Source organism: Agelaius tricolor, unplaced genomic scaffold, assembly GCF_023055355.1.
Source record: "Agelaius tricolor isolate 1412-34295 unplaced genomic scaffold, bAgeTri1.0.p SCAF_83, whole genome shotgun sequence".
NCBI classification, from domain to species: Eukaryota; Metazoa; Chordata; class Aves; order Passeriformes; family Icteridae; genus Agelaius; species Agelaius tricolor.
In genome coordinates this window covers 450,468-476,288 of record NW_027269343.1, presented here as the reverse complement: position 1 = coordinate 476,288, position 25,821 = coordinate 450,468, and the positions used below count along the sequence as shown (strand labels likewise).

At 43.7% G+C, this 25,821-nt stretch overlaps 1 protein-coding gene across 13 annotated transcripts in view; it reads right to left on the bottom strand.

The window, feature by feature from the left end:
- AGAP1 (ArfGAP with GTPase domain, ankyrin repeat and PH domain 1) overlaps window positions 1-25,821 on the bottom strand; it is a 324,467-nt gene that overhangs the window by 131,803 nt on the left and 166,843 nt on the right. For all 13 annotated transcript variants that reach the window (XM_071418328.1, XM_071418329.1, XM_071418331.1 and 10 more), the window contains one exon: window positions 1,040-1,144. In XM_071418328.1, coding sequence (XP_071274429.1) covers window positions 1,040-1,144 — 105 coding nt within the window. The remainder of the gene's footprint in view (window positions 1-1,039; window positions 1,145-25,821) is intronic.

Below are 25,821 nucleotides of genomic sequence, written 5' to 3'. Positions count from 1 at the left end.
TGCTCCTCAGACACCACCAAGCTACAGCAGAAGTTTCCTGCCAGTTCCAGGTGCAGGTCTGTAAACCCCAGAATTTATAGAAAATCCAGCAAAACCTTGATTTTCACTCCTTAATGCAAAAGTGACCAGGAGCTCAAGATGCCACCAATAGGCTTAGAAACAGCTGGCCCTAAAAACATTACAAGTGGCAACCCTCTGATTTGCATGTGGGATGATGATAAAATAGAAGATTAGGTATTATATAAAACCACACATACATGCATATATTTATATATATATTTATATACTTGTATTTATTTTTATATATTTATATATGTAGGTGGATATTTCTATATATCTATATATCTAATATCCATATATCTCACATCTAGATCTATCTATCTATCTATCTATCTATCTATCTATCTATCTATCTATCTATCTCTGGTTATATATATGTATAATATATATTTTACCTTGGTGAGGGTCACACCATGATTTCTGGGGTGGGCTAGTCCTGAGTGGGATGTCTGTGCTCCTTCCACCCCCAAATCCATACTAAGAATTGTGCCACACACTCTGAGGGGCAGACAGCATCCTTGGGACAGGGATAGATGCCTCAACATGGAAAAGTTGTATGGAACATATTTTAATGGCTATGCCACTTCCAAAGAGCTGCTCAGAATTACTCCTGGATAAACCACAAGCCCTGCACACTGACAAAGACCTCTCCTCACTCTTTACTACCCCTAGAAAACTTTTCCTTGTGAAACACTTGTTTTTTAACCCTGGGATCAACAACAAGGCTATGAAAGAAAATAAAACAGAAAATAAAGCAGGAAATAAAGGCTTTAAACAGTTCCAGCAGCCTCTTGGGATGCAGGGAAGCCCCAGTCCCAGTGGAGTCAGAGGAACTGGAGTGCGCTCAGACCTCAGGCGATGATTCCCTGAGAGGGAGGGGAATGAGGAGAGAGGAGGAAGCTCCCTGAGCACAGAGGTCCCACCTAGGCCTGGCTGACCCTGCTGCAGGGCTGGGGCTCCCAGGGCAGGGGGTACTCACGTGCAGGCTGGGGTGGTAGGTCAGCACGCCGTTGTCACACAGTGTCACGTACTTCTTCTTCCACTCCTTGTTCAGGGACTTGCCACTCCGCTTCAGCAGCATCCCCTGGTGGGGCACAGAGAGGGAGAAGGTGTAATGACAACACAAACCACACACAACTGCCTAAGACACAGACAGAGAGAAGAGGAACTGCCTTTCCAGATGAGCATTTTCAGACAGGCTTTCTCCTGACTCTCCCACAATGCACACTCCCTCCACTGGCTTTGTCCAGTGGGTAGAAAAACCCTCTTTTTCCTTGAATTCCATGCCTCAGGAAAGCACATTTTAGTGTGACCCACAAGGATTCCTAGCTGATGAAGACACCATGTTCTGCATTTCCTTATCCTCTAAAATAAATGATGAGCCCAGGTTGAGGAGGACCCTGCTATTGTGTGGCCTCTCCCTCCAGCATCTCCTGGGGATTCCATGCCCACACAAGAGCACACATCTATGTTCTCATTCCCTCTGCACAAAGGTGACACCACCATGGAAACCCCTCACTGCAGCAAAAGAAACCTCAATCCCAGGCAAGAGTAACAAAACAGAACCAGAGCAAATACAAAGTGTTTCAAGTAAATCCTGGATAATTTAATGACAGCGGTGTGACTGGAGAAGAAAGGAGGTGGGCAAAGTGAATCTCCTTTCCACAATATTCAGTCAAGGATGAAGGACAACAATCACAGAATCCCAGAATGGTTTGGGTTGGAAGGGACATTAAAATCTAGCTCCAACCCCCAGCATGGGCAGGGACACCTTCCACTGGATCAGGTGGCTCCAAGCCCTGTCCAACCTGTCCTGGAACACTTCCAGGGATGGTGCAGCCACAACTTCTCATCAACAGCAAAGATTAAAAGTCATCATTGTGTTCCTCCAGCAAACAAACAGACAGGAACTGCTACTGTACATTGGCCTGTTCTCACCTCCAAAACCAAAATTCACTTTGAAAAGTAAAATACTGTGTGCTGTAGAACACTCCAGGTAGCAAATGAAGGATGCATTTCCTTAGGAAATTTTTATTTTCAACCCAAGCCAGAAGGCAGTTCCTAATGGATCCAGACAGTGTTGTGGTTGTGCAAAGCCTTACTGGAATGTCCAGTGGAGATCCCATGCTCCGTACCCACCACAGGGACACAGTGACTGCTGTCACTGATCAAGCCCTGTGCAAAGCAGACACATATCCATTTCAATAAATCCCAATCAGGAATCCACCCCACACCAACTTCAACTCCCTAATCCCTCTAAAACAAGTTTTTCCCTTCTCATGGTACAAGGCAATTAAAACAAAGAGAAAACAGAACATAGAAAGATGCCCTACCAAGCACGGCGCTTCCAACTCCCATGGAGTTGTTAACAGTGGTTTAAGCCTTGAAAACGAGTTCCACTGTTTGTTTTCCCATTCAACTTGCAGCTTTATGAAGTGATCCCTCTGCAGACCCTATCCCAAAGCCAGGAGGGGACACAGGTCAGCTCCACTCAAGCAGAAGCCCTGCTCCTGGCCACACAGCTGGAGCAGAACTTCAGAGGAGAACCCTTCCCAACACACTCCACGGTGGGACCACAAAGAAAAGTTCTGCTGGACAATGAACAGCACAGGGATCCAAATTCCCAACTTTCTGCCTGCCTGTGGGTCACATGTCTGTTGTTTTTTTTTTTTTTTTTTTTGTTCTGCTCCTTGCTAGAACTCAAACTTTTTCAAGGAGAACGGGGCTTCTGAAACGCCTCCTCACAAAAGCTCCTGCTCATCCCAATTACTGCCTGCCGGCGCCTGGAGACGTTGTTTTCTTCTATTAAAAAATGAAAGCTTATTTCTGCCTTTGACTCTCCTGTTTGTCTATAGGAGGTGATCTGTCTCTTCACCTTTCTCATCTTTCATACCTCACCTGCAGCACAGCACTGGTGTTTAGGGGGACCCAATTCTAGTTAGTGCTGTGCCGAGGGGATCAAAAATTACTGTTTCCCTGCACTGGTTTGTTCTTCAGACCCTCTAATGGGGAAAAAGCAGTAAGGATCACAATGGGGAATTTTTTTTCCCTTTACCTTCTTTTTTCAAGTTTTGAAGCCAGTAAAATGTACATATTTCATAACCTTTTAACTGTCCCTTTGCTATACAGAAAACATGTTATTACTTACATAATTTTCAATTTGTGTCAATTATAATCTCAATAAAGAGTAAAAAATCTATGACCATCATGATTTTTACTACTTAAAGTTTTGCTGCTATCTAAGTATGAATTATGACATTCTAGTTTTGGATCTAAATGAAGAAAATTATTCAAAATGAGGTTTTACCATGTTTTTAAAGCAGAACTCTGTGCTTTGATGTAAAAAAAAAAAAACAAACAAAAACCAATCCGCCCAGCTCAGAACTGAATAGGGATGATGGACCTATTTGTGCCTAGCCAACAAACCAGACTTCCCAATCCATTTTCTTCAGGCATTCCTTTGGCAAACAGAATCATTTTCACATTATGTGATAATTAAAAGTATCTTGAAGTACCTGGAGAGCAAACTGCTGTGAATACAAGGAGCTAACTTAAAGTGCTATAAAGCAAAGCAGCCCATATAAACCACAGTTTTTATCCCCAAGGCCACCACTTTGTGGTAATTTTATAGAATGGTCTGGAGAAATGGTCTTAGAATCAGCGTTTAGATCAGTTATAAATGCACTTTAACGTTAACTACACGTAAAAAAAATGGCCCACATGACAGGAAATGTTATTTAAAAGAAAAAAAAAATCCCCTTGCTTCAGTCACATTGTGGTTACATTTGAGTCACATCAGATCCTGTACTGAGGAAATGAGATCCAGGGGTTCCTGCTGACCCCTGATACCTCCAAGGCAATTCAGAGGCAGCTTGGGCACGTCCCCAGTCACTGCTAAACAGGTCCCCATGTACACACAGCACACTGGAAAAATCCCATTTCAGTCCCCAGGCTGGACAGTAAGAGCCTACATAAATCTTCTACTCCAAATACCAATTTTTTTGGCTCTAAATAATCCCTGCCTCAAACAATTATTAATTGGATGATGCTATTTTCCCTAATTTCTACGAAATCTTTAATTTCTCACAGCCCTCCATGGGCAGTTGGGTGCAGCTCCAGAGCCTCCAGACTCAACACTAAGAATTTAACACCTCTGATTTCCACACAAACCAAGAAGAACTTCACACCTCCAATAGCTTTTCAATTTTTTTTTTTTTTTTTTTTTACCACCTTCCCTCCAAAACTGCAATTCTGTGTTGAAGGGAGGAATGGTGAGTCCTCCAGCTTGTGGTTTGAAGCAGCTGGAGGAAAAAGGCTCCAAGTGGAGTGCACGGAGCTCAGTCCCTGGGTTTTGCTGGAGGATCCAGGGAGTGAACAGAGCCGGCTCTCCATTAGTAATGTGTGTGCTACATCTACTCCCAGGAGGTCATTGCAAGCCAAAAGCAATGTTAAGTGTACAAGCTTTAAATAACTTACAAAGTTAATGTAATGAATGCAAGTGTGATCTGAAATCCATCACTCAGTGGCTTGCTGTAGCCTCAAGCTGTGATAAAACACCACTCATAAATTTATATTAAAACTCTGTTCGATAGCAATTATTTACCAACAAAGATTTATTGATTGCATTTGCTGTTAGGGACTGGGGCCCTAACTGAGTCAATCAGCTTAGGCTGCTGAGCTCCAGGGCACCTGGGGAAGTTACAGACTGCCAGCAGGCTCTGCAATCCCAACATTACCGTGGGAGTAGGAGCAGCTAATGAAAAACCACCAGCCCCGGATTGATTGGAGCCAAGGTGGAAAGAAAACAACACACCCAGCACTGGTGAAGGGACCAGGGCATGTGGAACACCCAGCTCACCTGAATACACAGCAAGCAGCAAAATCTGGCTGCTCTGGGTGCCCTCTGTGAGCTCCAAACCTTGCTTGCTTAAATAACTCAGTGGTGAAACAATCATCAGTTTGTTCTACTGAAATATTTTAGGTTTTAAATAGCAAATTATCAGCATTTCAAAAAGTGACCCCTTGAAGTTGCTAAATGCTGCATTGAAGATGCTGGCAGGTGAGAAGCCTTAAAAATGTTTTTTTAAGTCAGCAGAGCCAAGATTGGACCTTCTGGAAAAGGAAATGTGGTACCTACAAGGCAGGGGTTGGAACTAGATGAGCTTCAGGATCCCATCCAACCCAAACCATTCCATGATTCCACTTTGGGTTCTATTTCCTTTCAGAAATTTACCCCACTGCCATGGCTGAGGTGCAAACTTCTGCCAGCCTTTTATTTCCTCTCCTCCCTAATTTTTAGCTGACCCCATATTGTTTCCCTGATGCTGTTCTGACAGAATGAAACAGGTAATCTCACACTTCATCATTGACAACATAAATTCCTAATTTTCCACTCAGGTCTGTAGCTCCCACAGCCATGATTAGCAGCTAGCACTGCTAGGAATTTTCTACAGCTCCTGTGCTACCTGCTCAGAAAAGAAGAACTCTCAGCCATGAAAAACCTCCTCCTTCAAATAACTCTGAAGGCAGCCACTCAGTCAGGATCACAAACTAATTGTTACATACTAATTCTGGCCAATAAAACACCCACTCCTGTGAATCTATTAATGTGGAGAACAAATGCAGGTGAAACCCCCAGGATTCAGTGACCAGCCAGCTCTGCACAGTCTGTCCAACATCACCTGATAATAAACAAGGGATTCATTTTTCAGTGATATTTTTTGCCTCCTGAAGATTTAGTTGTAACAGGTTTCTGGTGGTAAAGTCCATTCCTCAGCAGCTCAAACTGTTTCACCCCCAAACAATACCTGCATGCCAAATGAAGCTTTTGGTAATGACTGAATCATTGATCCATAGAGAGTCAGAGAATCCCAGAATGGTTTGGGCTGGAAGAGACTTTAAATTTCATCTCATTCTATCCCCTATCATTGGCAGGGACACCTTCCACTAGACCAGGTTGTTCTGTCTTTAAACCTAAAATCCTCTAGGAAATAAACTGTTGAAGATTCCCAGTGTATGGGGAATCCTTCCATAAAAATGTAACTTGTTTTTTCAGTTTCCCAAACTTAAATCTTTTTTCCCCTCAGGAATTTAAGGGAATGCTGCTTGGTCTTTTGGTCAATGAGACATGAAGCTGGTTTAAGTTTTTATGCTTGGAAACCTGTAGCAACCTTCTGATACTTAAAGGGGGCTTATAAAAAAGAGGGAGAGGAACTTGGGATAAGGGCCTGGAGTGCCAGGACAAGGGGAATGGATTCACACTGCCAGAGGGAAATTGGGATAAATGGGATATTGGGAAGGAATTGTTCCTGTGAGGGTGGGCAGGCCCTGGCACAGGGTGCCCAGAGCAGCTGTGGCTGCCCCTGGATCCCTGGCAGTGCCCAAGGCCAGGCTGGATGGGGCTTGGAGCAGCCTGGGTCAGTGGAAGGTGTCCCTGCCCATGGCAGGGGGTGGGATGGGGTGAGCTATGAGGTCCCTTCCACCCCAAACTATTTTGGGATTCTATGACCTCTTACAGTAGCAGAGCACAACTGGGGACCAACTGAACCACAAAAAACAAAACAAAACAAAACAAAACAAAAAAAAAAAAAAAATCCAAGCAAAAAAAAAAAAAGCAAAAAAAAAACCACCCCAAAAAACCCCAAAAAAGGTTACAAGAGCATGGAGTGGCTCTGAAGAGTTCTGAAAACAGGAGAGCTCAAACGTTCTCCAGCTTCAGTATCTAACAATAACATTGCAAAAAAAGCCCTCCAAAACCTTGTGTGTTCTTACTACAGTTATGCACAAGGAAAACCCCTCCCACCTCCCTTAAAAACTGGCACAGCAGCAGCAGCAGAGTTTTGCTACAAAGATGCTCCCACACTGCAGAAACTATTCAAATTTATGTTCTGCGCCTTTAGGAGGAAATGAAATCAGAACATTGCACCCAATTCTCTTCTAACACTCCCTAAACACCAGGCAGTGACTGCACAGCAGGTAATTACTCCATGAATGGTTACCTAATGCTGGGGCTCATCAGCCACGATTTCCATTTGAAGACAAAGAACAGAGAGGATCTATCACCTGACTTGGGGAGCAGAAGATAATGGCTTTGCTTAAACTTGAAGGACAATCAACCTGCAACTCGTTATTTTCCAAGCTCTCTGCACACAAGCTACGAAAGAAAATTAGAAAGATGTACTGAAAAAAACCCCAGTGCTGATTAAGCAACTCTTACAGTTCATCACAGCACCAGCAAGGAAGACTGCCACCAAAGGACAGCCCCCAAATTCCTGCAAGGAATAGCAGCACTAAGGACAAACTCAATGGAAGAACAAACTTAGCTGCATCTCACTGTTACTGCATCTTTATTTTTAATCCCAGAATGGCTGGAAGGGACCTGAAAGACCATCTCATTCCACCCCCTGCCATGGGCAGGGACACCCTACATGATGCCAGGCTGCTCCAAGCTCCATCCAACCTGGCTGCTCCAGTATTTCAGCCTCTGGATCTTGCCAGCACAGGTGATGCACAAATTCCTCCAACTCTTCTTGAGTTCTCCTTCAGCTGGCAGCTTTGGGACTCTTTCCTTAGCCCTTCTTTATGACTATTTCTAAAATGAGACTAAAGTCAACAGCACATTGCAAACTCTACAGTTACAGCCATCATACCACCTTCCTGTGGAGCTGAACATCCAAGTGTGTTACAGAATGCAATCAGGTTTTTAAGGGACTGGCACATCCATTGTATTTGCTGGGAATGCCCCAGGCAGGAATGATGACTCTGACTCCATGTTCCCAGAAGGCTAATTTATTATTTTATTATACTATATTATATTAAAGAATATTATACTATACTAAAGAATACAGAAAGGACACTTACTGAATGCTAAAAATGAAAATAATAATAATGCAAACTCGTGACTCTCTCCAGAGGCCTGACACAGCTTGGCCCTGATTGGCCAATGAGTGAAAACAACTCCCAGCAGAATCCAATGGAACAATCACCTGTGGGTAAACAATCTCCAAACACATTCCACATGTGAGCACAGCACAGGAGAAGCAAATGAGAGAAGAATTGTTTTCCTTTTCTCTGAGGCTCCTCAGCTTCCCAGGAGAAAAACCCTGGGCGAAGGAATTTTATCAGAGAATGTGAATGCCACACACATCTTTCATTCTAACCCCAGTTTACCTCTCTGAACAGGACACAGTACAAGAAAATCACATTATTTTCCTGCCTCGCAGTAGTTTCTGCCTCTGTTGCCTTCTAAGACTTATTCTGCTTACTCTGGACTGCTAAAAAAATAGGAAAAAAAGGAATCCCAGCCCTTAATAATCTCCAGTAGTTGGTTTATTAACCCCTTGGCACTGGCAGCTGTGGTTTCCCTGACACCAGTGAAATGCACTTGGATGCAAATCATTACCTTGGGCAAAGGAAAAGCAGCGTTGGGAAGAGAGCAAACACCACTGTGGGAAAGGCTCTGGGAATGGCTGAAGGGGCAGGCATGAAAAGGGAGCCCCAAAACATTGACTTCTCTCAAGAAACAAACAGCCTTGGGTGGGTGGAGGAAAACAGGGACTCCTCGTGCAGGCATGACCACTCCTAGGCGGAGGATCTGCTTTTCCTCACAGGAGCACTCCCCAAAATTCTCTTTATCATGTTTTATATAAAGTAGGGATTTGGCTGGGGGAGCGGAAAAGGGAGAAAAGCTATGAAAAGCTTAAAACCCAATTTTAACTTTCTCTCCTGACACTATAGTGTTTCCATAGAAACATCAGGAAGACCACTTAAGAGCAGCTTTTTTTTTTTTTTTTTTTTTTTTTTTTTTTTTTTTTTTTTGTAGCCATGTTTGGCACCATACCCCTCCCTTGGCCAACCTATTATTTCACAAATGGATGCTTTCTGCAGCCCCGTTCTGTGCAGGCTCCGATGGAAAAGCGGGGGAAAAAAAAGAAAAAGAAGCCAGGATCTTTAACCAGTTCCCTTGTGGTCCCCTCCCTTTTTTGTTGGTAATATTTCTGTCGTTCTGCCGGGGCTGGATGGTACAAAGGGTTACACTTTAATTGAGCTGTCAGCATCTCCAACAATCCTATAAAACTCCGATTATGCACGGCGGGGTTAGTGACACACTTGTTATTGTGGATGCCCTATTTGCTAAACCCGGGCCCCCCCCCCCACAGGTCACCTCACCCAGGCGACCTTCCTGTCATTAGCCTCGTCTATTCCTACCTCACCGCTGTGAAAATCACACAAGGAAAGGCTTCAAAGCCCTTGCCAGGACTGAATTCGACCAGGAGCTAATCACCCACAAATCCAGCTCAAATGGCAATAATTGGCTAAACTGCTCACCTCTCCAGAGCTCAGCAGTAATTTGGGATAATAAAGAAAAGAATTATTCAGCTAACTGCCCTGAAATGTATGCTTTGTGACCGACACACTTCACATTTTAATAATGATGGACACAAAATCCAATTTAATACAGCATCGGCTGAATAACAAACCCAAGAATGCTGGCAGGGAAAAAAAAAGTGTGTGCGTGTGTGTTCTTTTTTTTCCTTAAACTGTGTTCCATGTTATTGTACAGAAAGGATTCACACTTCGTGTCAGGAAATTTTGGGACCAAAAAGGCCTTCAACAACCAACCTCAGAAACTCTGCTCCGTAATGTGATTTTGAAATTTATTTTAAATTTTTCTTAATCAAAAGGAGCGTCCTCCTTGAAAAATAATTTTTGCTGAACAGTTATACCTCTGGTCCTCAAACTTTTGTAGGGGTAGGAGAATAAATATCCTTTTAAAAAAAAAAAATCTGCATTAGAAGGCCACCTTCTTCATAATTCTGATTAACAATATTTCCTGATTGCTCCATTTTTCTACTTTTACACCTCGTCCTCTGGTCAAGGACCATCAGCATCAATGACCCCACCAAAGAAAGGTCTGCCAGGACACACTGAACTGGTTCAACACTGCAGAGATCACAGAATCCCAGAATGGTTTGAGCTGGAAGGGACCTTAAACCTCATCTCGTGCCTGCCATGGGCAGTGACACCTTGCACTAGGCCAGGGTGGGTGAGCAGGGCCCATCAGGATGCTCCAGCACTCTTCCATCCACACAGCCTGCTCCCTTTCCTCCAATCTCTCCCAAGACTAAGAGAAAAAAAGGAAAACAGATGAAATAGGCATTCCTGGTGGTGTTCCTGGGATGTGCAGCTCCCCCAAAGGAATGAAGGTGCTGATGGTCCTTCAGAGATGCACTCAATGTATGCTGGGCACTGTCCTCTCATCATTATAGCAGGAAACAAATCAGGAACCTAGTGAGGAAAAATGCTTTTCCTACTGGATCCTGCTTCCTGGAGTTCATGAAATCATGTTTCACATTCTCAAAAGAAGCTGCAAAAAATGTAAATTCCATCTTCAACATGAGGGAAATGCTTTAAGAAATGTAGAACATGCCAAGACACACAGGACAACTGCATGAAGAGAGCTACAAGCACATCCCTCTGCTGCTTGCTGAGTGTGTGAGCAGCCATGGAGCCAGAGAGATTAGAAAAATGATGATTTGCCTACTGCTGCAGCAGAGACACAACTTTTTAAACAACTCTTTTCACAACATACACAACTGTTTGCTCTTCTTACGAATCAGTCAGTACTTTATCATCTAAATACAAAATCATTTTGGCTTCAGCTGGGAATACAGAAAAATGTGCAGCTAATTCACTCAAAAGCCTTCTGGTCTTGGCCAAGGACCATGACTTGAGTCACACTGGAGAAGACCTTTGGCAGGGTGTAAAATTTGGCTCAAAAACCACCCCCACACCACCTCAGCTGGTTGGGGTGTCTGTGCAGGGTCAGGATTTGGGCTGAATGATCCTCATGGATCCCTTCCAGCTCAGAATATTCTGTGATTTGATGCTTCTTTCACACCAAGGCATCTCCACATCTCCAACACCTCCCTGAACCCAGGGAAAACCTATCCAAGGCCATTTCCCAGGATTTAAGGGTACAACCTAAAAAGGCAGCTTTCGAGTACAGGTTCTTCACCCTGTGTTCTTAAATTGTTACAGCAAAAAGGCAAAGTGACTGCTGTGAGAAGCAGAACTCACCCATTTTTACTACAGAAGTTGTTAAAGAAATTAGAGTTAATAAAACATGAGACATTGCCAGTGCCAGTCAACTGCAAGAACTTTTCTGAGAAATTACAAATCAATGCTTTTGACAAGGTTATTATCAGGATTCCTGAAGTAATAACCTGAGACACCCCAAAATTTGGTTTTTGTTATTTAATATTCTTCTTCTGAGAAGAAAAGGTTTTTGTCCTGGCCTGCCTTGCTTTATATACAGCACTCACTCCTCCTCTCCCCCACTTCCCGAGCTTAGCATTAATCAGGGCAATTTCAAAATAAAGGATTCTGCATATTGTGTCAGCAAGTTAAAAATTGTAATATTGTTTTAATGTTAAAATCACTCCAGATACAATACTTCCTGTGTAGTGTATTTCATGGCTCATTTGCTTCAACAGATATTAAGCTTCAGTCAACAATTAACTACTGACACCTTTATTTATTTATTTTTTTAAACCAAGAAGATTTAGCAGAAGAGCTAAAAGCACAGCTTGGATTTATTAGATGGATGCTAATTTGATGTCACCAGTTTATTTCATTTCTATCAAGTATCCATTCTTGTGAATTATAGGGTCACTCAACCCACATTTCAGATGAACTGAAACTCAGATTTGAGCACATCTTTCAGCCCAAAAATTGCTGCAGAAGTACACCAGTTTAAAAGCCCATTTGAACTGTTAATTGTTTATCACTTACCACACGAGATCGTTCCCAAACACAGCCAATGTTTAAATGGGGTTTTGGACTCGGCACTCGTGGTTTTCTGCAAGGACCCCACTGGCACTGCCTTCAGCCTGGCTCCACCTGCAGTTTCATGGTGCCACCCCTGGGACAGAAGCCAAACCATCCCATTCCTGCATCAAAAGGTATTTCCATGGTGACAGCAGCAAAATCAAGCTCTCATCAGAAGACTTTACCTCTCTCTGTCCAATCCCCATCAGAGGGATGCAGAATCCTGGAATGCTTTGGCTTGGAAGGGTCCTTAAACACCATCTACTTCCAACCCTTCCAAGAGATGTGAACCCAAGCCATATTTTGCACTTCATGAGGAATTTCCATCTCTCAGAAGCCTAGGGACACGATTTTGGATCACTGGCTTGTACCCAAATGATGTCAGGAATACAGTGTGACACCAGCCAGGGAGATCTGGCCCCCAAGTCCAGAGCAGCAGAATTAACAGGATGTTGTAAACATCTTGTAAACATCTTGTAAACATCTTTGTAAACAACTAAACCCACTTGGAAATCTCTACTCCTAGAGAAAGCTGAGCTATAGTTCAGTGGCCAAGTGTGATGCACCACAAAGAGTGACAGACCACGTTCCACTCTGAGCATTCCTGGAAGGACACCTGGGAGATGCTTCTGGAAGAAATTTTTCCCTGGTTTCCCCACATTTCTCCCTGCAAAGCCTTGAATTTCATCATGTGTGATCTGTAAGGCAGAACACAGGTTGCCCTGGGAATTTAATGCACTGGTCACTCAGCTTTTTAATGTTTTAGAATATTCAGCAGTGACAGCAGATATGGCAAAGACTGTTATTACATGCTATCTGTTTATTAGGACTTATTCATCTATTTATTAAGACTATCTGTTTATTAAGATTTATTCCTCTGTTTATTAAGACTTATTTAGAGGAGTCACAGAATTGCAGAATGGGATTAAAGCTCACCCTGTCCCACCCCCTGCCATGGCAGGGGCACCTTCCACTGTCCCAGGTTGCTTAGAACCCCATCCAACCTGGCCTTGGGCACTGCCAGGGATCCAGGAGCAGCCACAGCTGCTCTGGGCACCCTGTGCCATTCTCTGTGCCACCCTGCCCACCCTCACAGGGAACAATTCCTTCCCAATATCCCGTCCATCCCTGCCCTCCTTCAGCTTAAGGAGTCAATCCATAAGTTGTTAAAGCAGAAAAACTCAAAGATGTTTCCACAAACAAAGATATTTGTTCCTTCCCAAAATCATGTAAAGATGCACACTTTATTTCCCTTTGAAGAGTGGTCTCACACACATGTTGATCCCTCAGTTTTAACCTCATTAATATTTCAGAGGGAGAGACAACAAGAGCAGAAGCTGCTCCAGAGGCTACGGTTGTTTTACGACAGAGTAACCCAGATCCAAGTGGCTTGCAGCAACACAGACAAACACCACGTTCAGAAAAGGTAATTTATAAAGCTCATTTATGGATTTCTCTCTGCAGTTACTTGGCTGTGCACTAGGCAAGCTGTAAAATGTTGGAGACAATCTCCCTCAAAAAAAAAACCCCAATAGAATCCATTATTTATTAAGTGATCAGCCGTGGACCAGATGAAAGACTAATTTTTAACCACCTTTCCCAATTTCCTATAGATAAAGAACATGTTTGTAAAGACAAGAAAATGAAATAAATATATATATATAAATAAAAATGCAAGGTACCCAGAGTGCAGCTAATGGGATTTGACGCTGGCTTTAATTTTAATGAAGAAAGTTGCCAGTAGCAACAAAACTGTCAGCAGCAGCCAAGCACCATTAATAAAGACCCAGACAACATTAGTGGCACGGCAACAGTACAAAAGGTTCCCCCCGGTTCATGCTGTGCTAAATTGGCTGCCCAATTTTTCTTAAGTGTCCATACTATTTAGAAGACAATTTATTAATTTTTGTCATCCATTGTCACTTGACAGGCCATCATTTTGCATCCCGAATTTGAGATGAAAACTAATTGAAAAGACTGGCAGTATTTATGAGGGGTATTATTTGTCAATTATGGCTGCTGATGATCCCAGGTCCTACCAACTTTAACACCCCGTGCCTGGGTGGTGTCAGCCGGACCTTTTTTGATTTTTTTTGGTCATTTCCATGTTAGTTCTAGGAAAGTGACAAAAAGCAATGATAAAATCAATTCAGCAAACTCGTTAAGGAACAGGGGCCCATCAATCCCTGCTCTGAAATCACTGGAGTGGGGGAAAAAAAAGCACTGGTGTGGCCTGGGGAATCACAGCTTTCCAGGACACCTTCCAAGGAAAAATCCCCATCTCTTTGTTCCCTACAAGCAGGACACATTTTCAAATACTCCATAATTGAAATTAACCCTGCAACTTTACCCAGGCTGCCTGAAAGGGAAGGTTTTACTCTCTTCTCACTGCCCTTAAACTGCTTCTCTGCAAGTCTGAAGGCCTGAAATGCCCTGAAATTCCTAAATGCAAGGAGTCACAGAAACACAGAATATTCTGAGCTGGAAGGGACCCACGAGTATCAGAGTCCAGTTCTTTCATTCCAGCTTTATTTTCCTGAAACTCTTGCCCAGCCTTTCAGAAAGGTTCTCCTGCTTCCCACCTTCACATACCTCAAACAATGATACAAAACATCCCAAGAAAACCCCAATGTTAAAACAGCAAAGAAAATGAGGTTACACCACCCATCTCAAGCCTTTTCTGCTTCCACCACCTGTGGTGGAGCCCAGGGTGAAGCAGCTGTGCCCTGTAGGCCATGGTGGGGCTGAGATCCACCTGAATCCCACAGAAAACCCCACACCAGAGCAGGGAGATGCCCAAAGGAACCTCTGCCCCATGGGAAACTCCTGCTGGAGCAGGGTCCTGGCAGGACCCATGGAGAGAGGAGATCACCCTGGAGAGATCCTGAAGGACTGACCCCATGGATAAAGGGACCCACACTGGAGAGATCCTACAGGACTGACCCCATGGATAAAGGGACCAGATGGTGAAGGGTCTCTCCCTACCCTTATCCCAACCTATGAGCCTGTTTCCTAAGTTTTAAAAGGCTACAATATTTATCTCTTTCCACCTTAATTCTCTATTTAGCATCAGTAAATCTTAGTATTGATTTAAATATGGATATTCTTTAACTTGTCCTGTAACATACTGCACTTGCTTCTGAAGATCTGAACACTTGAAGATCACAGCTAAAACCTGATTTAAACATTCCTTTAGGTACAAAGCACATCATTTCCTTTACCAAAAGCAATTAAAAAGCCTGAAACTTTCATCTACTATACCAAGTTTTCTCTAATACTTATAGCAAAATGGGCATTAAGGGGAAAAAAATGCATTTTCAAAAGAAAAACTTAAAACTACAACTACACTAACATATATTTGTTAGTCTCTATTTAAATGATAGTTTTTTCTATCTCTATTTGCAATATACTGTTGATTAAATAAAAAATCCAGCGACAATTAAACAAGAAGAATTTTCTTCTATCAGAAAACCAAACATGTAAACACGAGACAAACCCAGCTGAATCCATCCCATTAATCCACACATGTTTTCCAGAGGACACTGCCAGCTCTGCTTTAAAAAAAAAAAATTCAGGGATAGAATTGCCTCATCTCTTACATTTCAGAGGCAAATTCAAAGCAAAAGCTTTTTCCCTCCACTGTTTCCTAGAATAAAAATAATGTGCTTTTAGTTACCCTTCTGCATGAGGTAACACCATCCAAGGTTGATGTTCGTTTGCAATATAAATCCTCAACCTGGAAAACATTTTGGCACGGTTCTTACATCAGGGATGATAATTATGTTCTTTCCTTCCACTGCATTCATGCTTGGCTTCCCTCACTCACAGAACGCACAACTGAGTGTCTCTTTGCTCCCTCTGGATCACCTTCAGTGGCAAGGTGCAAACCCAAAACTCTGAGGAGCTCCATGTCCCCTTGGAGCCACCTCCAGAGGTAGAGATTTCACAGCCCCTTCAGATATTTGCTCCAATACTGGAACTTGGTGGGAAATAACACTTTTCTGCATCTCTAATTGGAATTTCTCCTGTCCCAAACATGTCACAGACTACCTTCCTCCATCCTTCCTATCAATTAGCAGGGAGGTACACAAGAATTTGCCTTCCTGTGCTGGGATGAGGTGCACATCCTGCACAACTGAGGAGCTTCACTAACCACAACCATCACAGCACAGCAGCTGCAGGGCTCTGTGACCCACTTGGACAACCTAGAAGTTATTCCAAACTGGAACAGCTTCATTCTGCCATCAGCAATGTCTTTTATGCAGTTACACTGTGCCATCTTAACTCATACGTTACTAATTCAACTTCCAGGAAGATCCTAAATGGGGTAGGTGTGCACACAGAAGCTTGAATCCCTAAAGAATTGTAGCCAAACTAAAAATGTATATTGCTGCTGAAATGCCAAAGAAATAGGAAAACTTTACCAGGCTATTAAAGAGACCACAGAAGAATAATGCTTTATGTATTTTCAAAAAGAATCAAGCCTTCCTGGCACTGAGAAACCTGAGTTCCATTTCCTAGTGCTGACACTGAGATTAAGGAGAACCAGAGCTCATTCCAAGCTGGAGTCGATGCCGTAAGACACAGGAGTCTTCATCTCCAATTCAAACACTCCGGGTGAAGGCAAAACACATAGACTTGCTGGGGAGCCTTGTTCTCCTGCAGCAGCCAAACCTGTCTACAAACCCACCCCAGTGCCACGAGCCTACTGTAAACACAGCAAGAAAGCTCCTCTCCCCAGTGCAGCCAGAGAAGGACACAGCTTTGAGGGAGGATAAATCTGACATCCCAGTCCCCTTCTGACGGGGTCTCTGGTGTCAAGATGACCCCGAGGTGTTCGAAAGTCTCTTTCTCCCAGCCCTGAGACCAAAGAAGAAGACAGAATTCCTTGACTCTTGTTCTCAAGGTTGTTTACTTTCTGTTATCTGTAACATTCTTTCTCTGACCTGCTGAGATCTGTCCAGCAGGTTGGGTTGTGGCACAGTGACCGCCTTGGGGCGGTGTTAACTTTTTATACTAAAACCTATGTGTACTTTATTTGCAATAATTTTCCAATACCTATCACCTATGTTAGGCAGTATGTCTCTACTCTAAACCAATTCAAAAGTGCCACCATGACAGCAGAAGATAGAGGACAAGAAGAAGAAGAAGAAGAAGGAGAGGACATGCCCAGATTCCTCCATCTTGCCTCCCCATTCTAAAAACTCCAAAATTCTACATTTTCACCCTGTGATAAATTCATTAACATTCTACTCAAACTCTTGTGGTTTGTAACTCCTCACACAAAGTTGGTAATTGTTTCCATGGGCTAAAATCCAAGGCACAGGTGTTTGTGACTCTGTGCCAAGGTCTCTGAGCCCCCTGCCAGGGTCTGGAGTCCTCCAGGGCAGCCAGAGGGATGTCCTGGCTTCTGACACCCTCCATCCACCTCAACAGGCAGGAACTCGACACCTTTTACAATCCTGATGCTTTTAAGATATGTGGCTAAAGTTTCTCCCCTACTGCAAGCAAACCAGCTCAGCCCACAACATAAAGGTGATAAGGCCACCAAAAAAAACCAGAGCAAAACCTAATTTATCTTCCCGGTATTGTCAAGGTGAATTAGATGGCAGAAGAAATTAAGGGTCCTTTGTCAGCATCCCAACTTTCTGGAGAAATGCCCCATTCCTGTGACTAAATCCACCTTTGTAAGCTCTTTGTTGGGAAGTGTCAGTGGCGGATCAGCGCCGGGCAGGGTGACGGGCGCACAGAAGCCGGGCGGGAGCTATCGGGGCTCCGATCTGGAGCTCACCTCCACGTTAACTCCTACGGCTAATTCATCATCCCACCACGACAGCCCGGCTGATTGGGATCCTGGCAGGACAATACAGGCCCAGGCTGACCACCAAAGCCCAGCCCAGGGGAGGAGGGGCTGACGGGCACGCCATGGAGAAGGCCTGAGATAAGTGCTGGCTGTCAGCGCAAGGACAAAGAAGGGCAGGCCCTGGGGAGAGAAAGGAGATAAAAAAAAACCTCGACAACTGCTTTATCTGATGAGGGTTATGGCTAATTAATTATAAACTCAATTACCTAACCCTTACTTCAGCAGTCTCTATTCATTAAGAGATAAAACCTGACTGACTGCTAACTTTCCCTTGCACACCCGCACACACAGCACGCCGGATTCGGGTTTGCACCCTTTGCCCCACGATTCCTTCAAAAAGCTCTGCAAAAGCCTTGTCCCTGTCTGTCAACTTTGTGCTGGCAGGATGGAAGATTCCTCCTTTCTTTCCTTCCCCCCTGCCACCCAAGGCACCCTCTGTGGCGCCATGGGAGGGCCAGGCCTCCATGCTGTGCATTGGCATTTAAAAGCAAAGCCCTGGCATTAAACAATGGGCATTAGGGACATCAAAGCCCCCTTTTCACACCAACTCCCTGCTGCCTCCCCTGGCTTCTGATCTGCTTCACATTTCCAGCTGAGCTTTTAATTTTGGGTGCTAGAAGCTTGGTGGAGCAGCTCAGCAGCATCAACTGAACGTGATTCTTACAAAGTTTGAAGGTACCCACGAAAATGAGAACCATGAACTCTAAAACCCCTCAGCCAAGCTGAGGCTTGCTAATAACACGAGCTGAATTTTGCATGTAAGGTAACAAAAATGTCTGTTCTATCACTGCTCAGGTTCCAGCCGTGTTCCTGCCGTGCTTGGCCTCTCCTCCAGCTCGAGTTCTTGCCCCCATGCCTCGTGCTTGACACAGGCTCAAACATCCCTGTGGAATCAATGCTGCCCATTAAAGGAAGGCTCCTCTTAATCTCTTTCCAAAGCTGCAGACCTGTCTTGCTCCCACCTTTTGAATCCACGGATATTCTCAAATCCACGTTTTTCTTTGGCTGCCCTTTGCTCTGGCTTTTCCATTTTTACAGGATAATGTTCTTTACTCACCTATTTTAAAGAGAGAGGTCTCATCTATATGTGTGTGTGTGTATATCCATAATTATCCATATTTATATGAAACAACAAGGTGATGACACTCACATCAAAACTTTTTAAAGAATAATTTCTTCCACTCTGTAGAACAAGGGATCCCAGCTCTGGGTCCGTTTCTCACATTTAGTCCTGCTTCAAATCCCTGTAAAGTGTATTAATGACCCTAGATTTTGGTTCATTCATGGTGTGTGGCCTTTTAGGTCACTTTTCCATAATTTATATGCACCAAATGAAATAAGACAACACAGTTAAATAATCAGGCTGAGCAACATACATTATTTAAGCCCTTCACAGCAAAGACATTATTATTATTATTATTATTATTATTATTATTATTATTATTATTATTATTATTATTACTACTACTACTATTATATTTTGGCCTCTATTATGATTATTATTGTTATTCAGTCTTAGTATATGGTCTTGGTTATTACCTTATTCAACAGGATTTATTTTACTAACACTCAGGGTTTTGGACTTCAGTGATGTGGTCCAATGGTTCACTTCACTCCTCTGATGCTTAGGTGTGGCAGTGCTTTTCTGAAACCTGTTCCAGCATTTGGTTCCCTTTCTCCTTTGTCCTGCTGATACTCCAGGCCTTCCTTACATCCCACCTTGCTCAGCTCCATCTTTCAAGACTTCCCAAAGAAGATAAAAATATGTTGTTATACAAACTTTACAGAGAGACTTTGTCACTCTGTAATTTAACAACTTTTGTCTCATGATTTTAAAGTGTATCACAAAGACAAATTCAGCTATAATTAAAGGCTGTCCACTTTGATGGAGCCTTTCAAAATCTGAAAATAAAAATTCTTAAACACCATAACCTCATGGAGCAGACAACTCATCTTTGTTGATCTTCTAGGTAACATGACAAATAATAATATCACCCACCCTGAGCTCCTGTACTATTCTGAATATCAACTCCATACCTTCCCTCACCACAACCAATTCCAAATCCAATTCATATTCACTTCCTTGCTCCCCTTTTCCATTAAGTTGGAAGGCTTATGCCATGCTTTTATGGTTGAGTTCTTCCCACTAAAATTTCCTGATAGATCCCTGTGGTCTTCTGAACTTCTTTTGAACTTCCTTGGCAGCACACACCACACTGCAACATCACCCACATCTGAATCACCCTGTGTTGTCTCTACCCCCTCTGACCAACAATTCTGAAGATATTCCAAAATCACGGAATGGTTTGGGTTCAAAGGGATCTTAAAGATCATCTCCTTCCAACTCCCTTGCTCCATTAACAAAGTTTTTAGATCAATCCTATTCCCTGCAGCTCTCACTTAATCCTTCACCCAATAAATGCAATTACAGGTGATTAGTATGCCTTGAATAAAAATAAAGTTTTCTGTTTGCATTCTAAAATATTAAGAAGAAAGTCTGCACTGGCTTTATTTGGAGTTTTTATCTGAGGTTGCCAAGATAGCTGACACCTCTGGTCAAATCCCAAACTCTAGCTGCTGGGAAAGGCAGATTCACCCATCCCCTTCCCTTTGTTTCCCATAATTGGAACAATGCCATGAAATCCCTACAGCAAAGGAATGAGGGTGCACCAAGCCACAAATCAGAAGGTCTCATTTGCTTCCAAGCTGCCTTCCACCACCCTTCTCCCTCTTTTCTGGGGCTGTAACTCTTCCCTGTTTTGACATGAGCACAAGTCCAGCTGTGCTCTGACCTCCCTCCTCAGCAACGTCTATGGAGGAGTTCACTGCTCCCTCTTTATCCAGCTTTGCTACAAATAATGACCATTTTGAGTCTCTTCCCCTATACATATTCACTTTTATGTACTCCTATAACTTTTTATCTAAAGGAAGATGATTGTACTTTCAACAAATTACAGCTTAAAAGAAAGAAACAGGAACATTAAAAAAACTCAATGCCGTTTTCCATCAACAATTCCACGCAGCTCCTTAACTTAAAAATATAAACTAGGCTTGAAACAACCCCACACTCTGCAAAAACTGTCCTCTCAACTGCCTTCCCATAACACCAAGAGGATTAGGGAAAAAAAGGAAGACTTGTCCCATTCATCAATAGAGGAGTTATTCATCCGAAGTTTATTATCTCAGGTAATTTGATCAATACACTTCACCTTTATAGTCCCGTTGTCCTTGTGAGCAAAGCATTTTGCCTTTTATAGTGAGCTGGTTATTATGAAGGCTATTCACAGGGAAATTCTCTGCAGTTAAAAGTTTTTCCAATTAACTACATTTAACACCACTGAAGCCATAAAGCGGCGGTTCCATCTCCCATCGTTGTTGTCGGAGTGTGGCGGTGCTCAGGAGGCAGGCAGAGCACATTTGGCAAAGACATCCACCAACACACTGGGATGGCAGTCAGGGAAAGCCTGCCAGCCAACACAGAAAGACTTTTTCAGTGCAGAGTCAGGAGTGTGTACCACAAAAATAATCATAAAAGGTGGATCAGTAGGAAGCCTTGAGAAAATCACAGAGAGGTGCCTCAGCCCTTGGAATGCTCCTCAGATCAATCCTTCTCCTTCCAGGCAGTGTCAGAACTAACTCCTGGAGTGGTCTGGATTGGAAAGGACCCCAAAGTTCATCTGGTTCCACTCTCCTGCCATGGGCAGGGACACCTCCCACCAGACCAGGCTGCTCCAAGCCCCATCCAGCCCAGCCTTCCTGTGTTCCCTCCTGAGTTTTCTCAGCCCAGAACTTCCAGGGAATCACAGCATGGGAGGACAAATTCCCTGATGTCCTCTGGGTTAGGTTCTCCAAATCCCTCACCCCACACATGAGCTGCCTCCTCCTCACTTCCTAACCCTCACAAAGGACAGGGCAAAAGGCTTCAAAACAGAAGCAAAGCACCAAATTCTCAGGGATCAGCTGTTCTAAGGAGAGAAACCTCTAAAAACTCGCTTGAAAATAAAAAATTATTATTCCTTGTGAGATATCCTCAGAACAAACTAGTTCATTAAACTCGTATCAGCACTTGTAATTGGCCCTTGTTGGCCAATAGAAGGAGACATTTGCAACTTTTCCCAGGAAATTATATTCTAAATCCTTCATAAGGTGGACCTTGTCCTTTTCTGAGGAAACTTGATAGCAGTCTTTAGTATTCACTGGCATAATTAGGACTGCAGTTAATTTCATTAAATTCTCTTGCTGCTAAATGAAGCAGATTATGAGACATCTTTTATTGCAAGGCATGAAATTACAGCCTGTCAGCTGCCAATGGTAGAGTAAAACTAATGAATTACAGGGTAAATAACACCAGAATTAACCAGCCAATTTAACATAGCAGAGAACAAAGTCATTTTTACTTGGAGCCACCACTGCTGGGATCCCTTTCAGCTGAAAGGGAACCAACCTCAAATCCAAATAACCAGGAAAGCCATGTTTCTTGGGCAGCAATGTTAAAAAACCAACACTGCCAAGAAGCTGGGAGAAAATTGGTCAGATAGGTACAGAAAGGCATCGCTAAAATATTTAAATTGTGCTATGTCCAAGTAGTTTGTGCTGATGTATTATCCTTTACCCAGCCCAGGAAAAAGGGCAGGGGAGCATTAATTTGTTGCTATTATAACTGGTTTAATGGGGCCAGCTCTTTGCAGGCAGCACGAGACACAATCCCCATTAATGAGGGACAGACACACTGTGGGCAGATAATTAAAGGAAAGGGAAAGCAGGTGCCACCAGCCACTTCCATCTCCTACTCCTGTCCTTCCAAACCTCTGGCACAGGGCACAGGAGGTGCCTCCTCCCTGCACAGCAGCCCAGGCCACCCTCCCTGCCTGGAGGGAAGGATGGATGCCCCTCTGAGCTCTGAGCAGGAGCTCCCACAGTCAAGGACTCTTCCCAACACACTCCTCCAGCCTGTCAGGCTGTTGGACACACACAGATTTTTGGGGCTCAGGAGAGAGATTTGCTCTGCATAGGTTGGTGTCTCACCCCCACACCACCTATTTTTTAAATTGCCTTAAATTATTCTTATAGAATTTTATTTAACCCTAGTTGTAGAAGGAACAAACCCCTTCTCTGCACTTACATGGAAGTCTTGTTATGTGGAAACAGAGGCTGAGGAGAAGAATGGCAAAGTGCTCATCCCCACTCAAACAAAGGGAGATACCTGAGTGCCTGGACAGCAGAAAGAGTCCCACAGCCCTGGCTATAAAAACCCAATAAACCCAAGGTAAATGTAAATAAAGCTTTCATCTCAAATGAATGATCTCACTTTTCTGCATGTAACCCAAGGATTGTTTTTCCTACAGCACGTTTCTCCATCTCCAGGAAACAGAGTCAAGGTACATCAGGGGTCAGCAAGGAAAAGGTGCAGGGAGAGAGAAAGCCCCTGTTATCAAAAGGGCTGATCGTTTCCTCACTTTAGCAATCATTTCAGATCTGTCATCAGTCCTACACCAACAAAAATGGTTAAAAAATGGTGCTTCTGCTTGCATTTCCAACAGGTTTCTGAGAGACACCACCTCAAGTCACCTTTGCAACCTTTCAGAGCTTTAAGTTCAACATCAACCAAGTTTGATGGAGGGGCAGGAACACCAAGGGGGTGTTCTGGCAGGTTTGGTGAAGTTTCATATGTGCTTTCAAGACTGAAAATCCCTGTGGTAAACAGACTGCAGCTGGAATATTGTGCTGGAGGATGGAGCAGGAGCCCACCTGGACTTGGTACCAGCATAGCACACATTGTTTCTATCTCACAGGTGAGGCAGGGTAAAAAAAACTCATGCAATTTATCTTTCTAGTGGAAAGTGTTCCAGGGGGTGGAATGAGATGAGCTTTAAGGTCCCTTCCAGCCCAATCCATTCTGTGATTCTATGTCTGACTTCTGTTTTTAACAGAAAAACCTGAGATGCTCACTGACCTTCAAAAAAAACAAATTTACATTTAAAACTCCAAATGTAAATCTACAAACCCTACCTATAACAACTAAAAGCAAACAAAAGGAGAACCACAGAGCAGAATTTGTGAACACCTTCCACTGGAGGGGTTGCCCCAAGCCTCAGCCATCCTTCACCTCCATGCTGAAGCTTCACCTCCATCCTTGTGTCCATGCTGGGGTGGGAAAAGGAGAGAGCAGGAGCCAAGGGAAGCCAAGCAGGCACTGAACACTGCAGAGTGGTAGAACAGCAAAACTCCTGTGCCACCACTGCTGATGCCACTCCAGAGCTCTTTGGGACAGGACACCAGCACCATTCAGAGAGGCTGGAGGAGAAATTACCTATGCAAAAAAGCATTTTTGGCCAAAGAGCAAACCTGATTTTAGAAGTTCCTGTCCATGCTGAGAGCTCAGGAATGGGGTTTCCCTGGCATCCAGGTTCTCCAAGCACACACACACATGTGTTATACAGGAAAGTTTGGTGCTCCCTGGAGCTTCTGTCCAGCAGCACCCAGCTCACCAGACCCCTTCTCCAAGCATGTCTGAGACTGGTCCTGCCCTGCAGTCATCCCCAGCCCGTGCAGGTCCTTCCACACTCCAGGCAGAAATGCTGCCTCTCCTAATTTCCTCTTTCTTTACTCTCTGTGGTTTCAAATTCCCACCCTATTTCAGGCAAACTTTTTAACACCTCCAGAACCACTCTGGACCACCACTGATGCCTTGCCTCCAGCAGAGGGAAGCTCAGCAGTTTGACAGCATGAATGCATCAGCTCCAGGGGAATTCCTGAGCTCTACAGACCAGAGCTCCAGGAGTGATCAGCTGGAACCAGCTCCAGGCACCAACAAGGAGCTCCAGAGGCACCCAGGAATCAATCATGGTGTTTACTGCTTGGAGCCAGCCCCTCTGGGGACTGCTGGGCCACTTTCTCAGAGACCCTAAGGATTCCTGATGTTACTGAGAGCATCACCTGGTTTTTATTCTCACTTCCCATCTCCTTCAGAGTCTTTGGTCAATATCTTCCCTCCTCTCTCTCACCTGTTCAGTACAGATTTTGCTTCTCACAGCAGCACAAGTTTCCATTTGAGCTCTGTCCCTCCAGTTCTGTTTTCCATCCCAATGTCATTGTCCCCTCTTCTCTTACCACCCAAGCCCCTTGTGTTTGCTTCAGGGAGCTTGGAATCCCTGTGCTGCACAAACAGGCAAGAAACCTCTTGCTTCATTCAAAACACCACATCAACATTAAAAAGTGTCACTTAATTGGAGCTAAGTGTGACTTAATCTGTAGCAGGAATTATTCAGAGCAATCACTGTGCTGCAAGATTAGAGCACCAACAGCAGTGATTGTGCACCTATTAGTTCTCAGCTACAAATACAGCATTGCCATGAATTCCCAACTCCCAGCAGCATTTGCTGCACGAAGGGCAAATTCATAAAATGATCCCAAGTAGTTCCTTGCCTTGCATCAGCTTAAGCAAACACAAAATGTCAATGCTCAGAATGCTGGGCACACTTCAGCACTGGAGGGATGCACATCTCTCCTGCCACAGCAGGAAAGGGTTGTGCAGCTCACCTGCCTGACACAGCACAGGAAATCTGAAAATCTGTGTCCTTCAGGAGATCTGGCTCACACAAAAAGTCAACATACACATAGAATTCCAGATCTTCAGACTCAGGCTTGAGTATTTGTTTAACATGAAACACACCAATCATACATATCTTTGCACTTACTCAGTTTGCATCTTCAAGAAGAGTTTTCATCCAGTTTGCTCAAAGCTCAGCTTTTAGTCAATGATTTCCAGTGCATCTCTCCCTCCACATAAAATTGTTTTTTTTTTTAATTTGGCCATGAAACAGCCTGTACAATTTTGATTCCTACAGCGATGATACCTGCCACCTTAAACAATCCCTACTCTTCAATTCTCCTCCATTCCAATGTATTGCTCACTTCAGACAGCATAATTTCTAAACAATTCAACCACTTTGGTAATTTTAGTTGATTTTTCTTTCCAATACCTCCCGCACTTGAGGATTTCTTAATTTCCCTCCCCCCAAAATACTCACAGAGAAGAGAGCATGAGATGTTAATCTAGCTCCTTGATT